General features: G+C 26.6%; 1 protein-coding gene across 2 annotated transcripts; it reads left to right on the forward strand.

Moving 5' to 3' along the window:
* Positions 1-1,686: 1,686 nt before the first annotated feature.
* Positions 1,687-4,999, forward strand: LOC102670762 (dynein regulatory complex protein 9). 2 transcript variants are annotated; one of them, XM_006618131.2, is made up of 7 exons: positions 1,687-1,840; positions 2,200-2,370; positions 2,468-2,557; positions 2,704-2,944; positions 3,065-3,271; positions 3,560-3,691; positions 4,537-4,999. In XM_006618131.2, exons 2-7 carry the CDS (start codon positions 2,213-2,215, stop codon positions 4,735-4,737), a joined length of 1,029 nt encoding a protein of 342 aa, XP_006618194.1. In that variant the 5' UTR covers positions 1,687-1,840; positions 2,200-2,212; the 3' UTR covers positions 4,738-4,999. The 2 variants fall into 2 exon arrangements, with proteins under 2 accessions (XP_006618194.1, XP_006618195.1); XM_006618132.2 differs by lacking the exon at positions 3,560-3,691.
* The last annotated feature ends 492 nt before the right edge of the window (positions 5,000-5,491 follow it).

Here is a 5,491-nt window from a genome sequence, read left to right on the forward strand (position 1 = left end):
GCCTCGATTGTGCGCATGTGTACACATCTTATTCCTGTTTCCAAGCTTTCGTAGCAAAACGGAATTCTCGTGCACGACGAAACTTTCGGAAGCACATTACATTCCCGTTACAATGTTTCCGACGTGTTTCTGTCACCTTTATCAAACTCTATCCTCCACATTTGTCAGTTTTCAAGCTTAAAGTACCATCATTCTCAATGGCTTTACTATTTCAGCAGACAATTAATGAAACTTGAATCATATAATTTTGAAAGAATTCTTTGTAATTATTCGATTTTATTTCATAAAATTCTTTTGTTTCTCGATTTATATTTATTTCATTTGCTGCTTTTTTGTTTTTTAATTAAAACAAGTATGATTCGTACTAAAAGATTAATAAGTTATGTTAAATTAAATCAAATGAGAATTTAAAAAAAATTTGTTAGCTTTATTGGCCACTAGAATGCAAATTAGATGTAATTTGAAGTTAGCGCGCATAATAGTGAAGCGCGTCGATTGTATATATATATATATATATATACACACACATTATCTGATACAAAATATATTTAAATCATTTTTCTAAAATAATTTATTTTTACTTCATAGATTGTCTACAAACAAGTATCAAAAGATTCTTTACATTCCTTTTATCTTTTATAATCTTTGAACGAAAATATGAATCATAAAAATTAAAAAAAGAAATTTAAAAATATTGTATTCATTTTATACTGCTTATCTTTTTATAGAACGATTATGACAAATTCATTGCCACCGTGAGATTAAAATATATGAGATTAAAATAATCTTCCTAAAGAAAGATTATAATAAAATGCATAATTTGAAATAAAAATTGAAAAAAGAAATAATTACTTTTTTTTTTAAACAAAAATTTGTTCAACAACAGAATATTATATCTTAACTTATATTCTTTTTCAACAATTTTAATGAATTACAGATAACATAAATATCTCAAGCCACGAGTTGGTATAATATATATATATATATATAACTTTTAGACAATGCAGATTCGATTAAAGTTCAAGGTACAAAAAAGTTTTCCAATTAGAAGGGAATGTATTCGAATGAACCTTTCTTTTCTCGACAGCCAACTACCCGGCTGAGACAATCGACGAATAGCACCAAGGAAGAAAGTTGTCGAGTGTCCACAGGATATCTTTCCCAATGAATTCTTCAATCGAGCTTTAACATGGAAGACTATCTATAACGTTTCCCAACTGCTTAACTGTTTTTGACTCGACCTTCTGCCGCGGTCCCTTTCCTTCGAAAGAACTTGAAACTTTTAACAAGAAGGAAATAATGCAATTAATAGTTATTCTCGGTAAAAGAAAAGTAATTTTAAATTATTCCTTAAAATATTAAAAAAAAAAATCGTATATCCGCCAAATTAAAATTTTGACTGACGATACGAAAAATATATAACAATTCAAACGGTTCGATCAATAGTAAAAATACAGTTGAACCGAAAGACGCTCGAATGGAACGCTGTTTCCAAGGGCGACGTGCCAGTAATGGATCAAACCGTATCACGTGTTTTGAAATTCGGCGAACCACCTTTCTCGAATATTTAGTTCCGTCAAACATGCGCCGTGTCATGATTAATTTTACGTATTCTTTTTGCACGTGTATTTTAATTAACTGGACACCAGATCCATAGCATTTACACTAACGACATCTATAACTTTAATTTGAGACTCGGGAGTTGAGAAGTGAGCGAGTGAGTGACCGCAATGTGTTAAAGAAGAAAGAAGAAAGAATGAAAGAAGAATAAAGAAAAAGAGTAATTGCGATTTTTATCTTACCGTTTAAAACAAGCGGTTGATTTGCATTTAAATGAAATGTAAGTTGTTTTTAAAATTAACTAAACTAAAGAAAAAATATGTAGCATACAGGCTAATTCATTTGAATGAATAAAGAATAAAAATCAAATGGATAAATGTAAATATATAAGATTGAATAATGGTATATCAATATTATAATTGTAAATATGTAATATTTTCAACATTGAATATTTTACTAGCAACACAAGCGTTAAATTTATTAAATAAACATCTTTTTAACTCTAATTTTTTCCCCAAAAGCTTGTTTCAAACAAAAATTATCAAAGATATAATTCCATTTGAAAAAAATATTAAGAAAAAGAGAAACGTTAACGCGAGATATAAGATAAAATTCAATATGCAAAGGTGAAAGAAGGAGAAAGAGATACTCAATGGCCACGAATGATTCTTTACGGTTCTCCCCGGCGGAACGGCCCGTAATTTTAGCAGCGCTCGAGGAGTTCACGAATGCGTTAGCCATTTACCACGGAACGCTGAGAAAGCCCACGAGACACGATAACGATATTCTTGTCGACTGTTTACCTTTTGAGTATGCTAAACCGAAATGCTAGATCGAAATTTTACCGATCACGATTGAAAAGTATGTTCTTCTTGAAAAATCAATTTTATTTTTATATTCGTTGCAGTGACTTGAAAGCAATAAATCCCAAAATGGAAATTATGGAAATCGACGATGTTAAAGAACGAGACATTTCGAAGAAAATTCATGAAAATAGGTTGGAGAAACGTACAAGAAAACAATTCGTAATAATACGTAATTATGCGTAAAAATAAATGATAATTTTTATTTATTTATTTCTTATTCGAAGCATATTTTAATGAGAAGATGATAAATGATAATACTTTAAATTTTAACGTTTAGTTTATACGTGAAAAGAATCATGGAGAAGTTGAAAATAGAAATACGAGAACGAGGGACGTTCGAATTATTAACCGAAGAGATCGAAAAGATCGTGACACGCGAGAAAAAAGAGGAGTGTTTTTTCAAAGAGGAAGAGAAATTGAGAAAAAGTACAGCAAAATTGCAAAGGATAATCGATGAGAGGAAGATTGTTAACGAGCAGGAGAAAATACGAATGTTGAACGAGCTCTCAAAGGAACAGGTATTCTTATTTTTCCTTGAAAAAATCTTTTGAAATCTTTTAATTTTATAAACAATTATTTTATTCGTTATTCATTTTATTTGTTATTTCTGTTATTTATTTATTTATACAACACAATAGGATAACGTGGAAAAATTAAAATTAATCTCGAACATGGAGTTGGATTATGTTACGGAATGGGAGAAAGCAAGATACGAGCAGAATTCATTGCGTTGCAACATGGAAATAGAAAAATTGGAGAAGATGTTAAAAGATCAGCGCGTACGTGAAAAAAATGAACGGCGAGTTCACGCCGAATTAACAAAATTTCTGACCCAGGAAACAGCAGTGAGCGTTATTTCTGTTTCAATTATCATAAACAAATTGCGAACTTTTATACAAACGTATTTTTCAATTACGTTATTTCATACAAAATATATAAATAAACATTTTCTATATTATATTTTCTTTTTTTTTTACAATTTTATTTACAACAATGTATGAAACACGAATTGAATAAATGTATATAAATTTCAAGCATCGAACATAACCTTAAAACCTTTAAAGCATTTATGATGTTCATATAAAAAAGAAAGGAAATTAGATAAGATAAAAATTTTCTTTTTAAATCCACAGTTACTAGAGAAAAAAAACAAAGAATGGAAAGAGCGATATATTCAAGAAAAAAAGATCTACGAGAAGGAGATCCAACAGTTACGAATTGAAATAAAAATAATTCAAAAAGAGATGGATAAACTTAAAGAAGAGGTAGCTCGATTTCTATATCAAACAAACAGAGTTCCATGTTTGTTTGTTTTTCTTCAAACGAATATATTAAATTTATATTATATAATAAATCGAATATATTAAATCGAATATATTAAACGAATATATTAAATCATTGTTCGATCGGAATTTTTCTTTTTTAACTTGTAATTTGTATAAATTTATATAATCACGTATAAATTTATATTTTTTTTTTCTTTTTCTTTTTCTACATTTTACATAATAAAATTAAATACTTAAACGAACGATATAAATTTTATATAACTTTTTTCCATTCAAAATTTCGATAAAAATCAAGATGCATAGAAAAAAAATATAAATGCAATGAATACAAAGGATGAATAATGTAAATGTAATATCGTAGCTTATTAATTATTCTATATTCTGAATTGTTAATTTATCGTTGTTATATTAATTGTAAATCAAAACTCGACAATTTATTTTCGTAAGCGTAAGAATCAACGCGGAAATTCTTTTAGGAAATCGATAACTTGTGTCAAGAGTCTATTTGTGGTTATTTTAAATCATGTTAAATTTCATTTAAATGAAGAAATAATAAAGGGAAAAGAAATTAGTATTTTGGTTAATTTTGTTTCCATTATAGTCGACGATTAGATGAAAGAATTAAAAATTATCTGCAACACTATTGAAATAAATGGATTTGTTCATATGAAAAAATTAATATAAACCGAAAATAAATATAACTACACTTATAACTTTTATATACTTATAAATTTTTTTCCATATTTTTTTTTGTTTCTTTTTATATTTGTTCTTCCTTGCAATCTTTAAGTATTAAATCGATTTTTAAAACCGTATTTTTACAGTATCGATGTAATCAAAAGTTCATAAACACGTATCTGGCGGAAAAGGAGGCATTGAAAAAGGAGAAGGAGCGATGGAAACGCATGCAAAAAAGCGCAATCAAGATTCAAGCTTGGTGGCGAGGCGTTATGGTGCGCCGGAAGTTGGGACCATATCGACTTGCGGAAAAAAAGAAAAAACGATCAACTAAAATAAAGAAGTAATCTTCTTTCCGTTTTATTTACCCCTTAATGCTTGTACAGATATGATCTTCATCCTTCTTAGAATAATATTTAAAAATAATATTTTTTTTATTTAATTTTGTTTTGTACATGTTTTATCTTTTGTCGATATATTCATTATAAATAGATACATTTAAAAAAATGTGTGAAAAATGAATTCCTATTAGATAAAAATTTAAAAGAAATATTAATTTATACAAATGTATTATAATTTAATTGATTATATAAAAATAAAAGATAAAGAAAAATGTGTGTCGTTTATTAAAGATAAATTTTTACTTAAAAAAATGAAAATCATGAAAACTAACTAAAAAAAACTAACTTAAAAAAAGAAATCAATAAGTTATTCAAATTCGATCAATCACAGATAAAGAAAAAAAAATATAATTTATAAATATCTTGAGAAACGATTTAAATGATTATGATTCTGCTCTAATTATTATTTCATTTTTTTTTTATTCTACTATATATAATTTTGTTAAAAAAATTTTTTATTTTTTATATTAAATAAATAAATGAAGCAATTAAATAAAATAAATAATTTTGAAAATGAATACTGATATCTGAATGATTTTTTTTTAGATTTTATTTAGATTTTATAAATATTTCGATATTTGATTTCATAATAGCTCTAATTAAAATTTTCTATAGTTATCTTCTATTATATAAATTTCCAATATATTTTTTTTAAAATTTAAATGTTTGTTCATTAAGGCGGGAATCATAGATTATTATT

The sequence above is a fragment of the Apis dorsata genome, unplaced genomic scaffold (genome assembly GCF_000469605.1).
Source record: "Apis dorsata unplaced genomic scaffold, Apis dorsata 1.3 scaffold_341, whole genome shotgun sequence".
Taxonomy (NCBI): domain Eukaryota; kingdom Metazoa; phylum Arthropoda; class Insecta; order Hymenoptera; family Apidae; genus Apis; species Apis dorsata.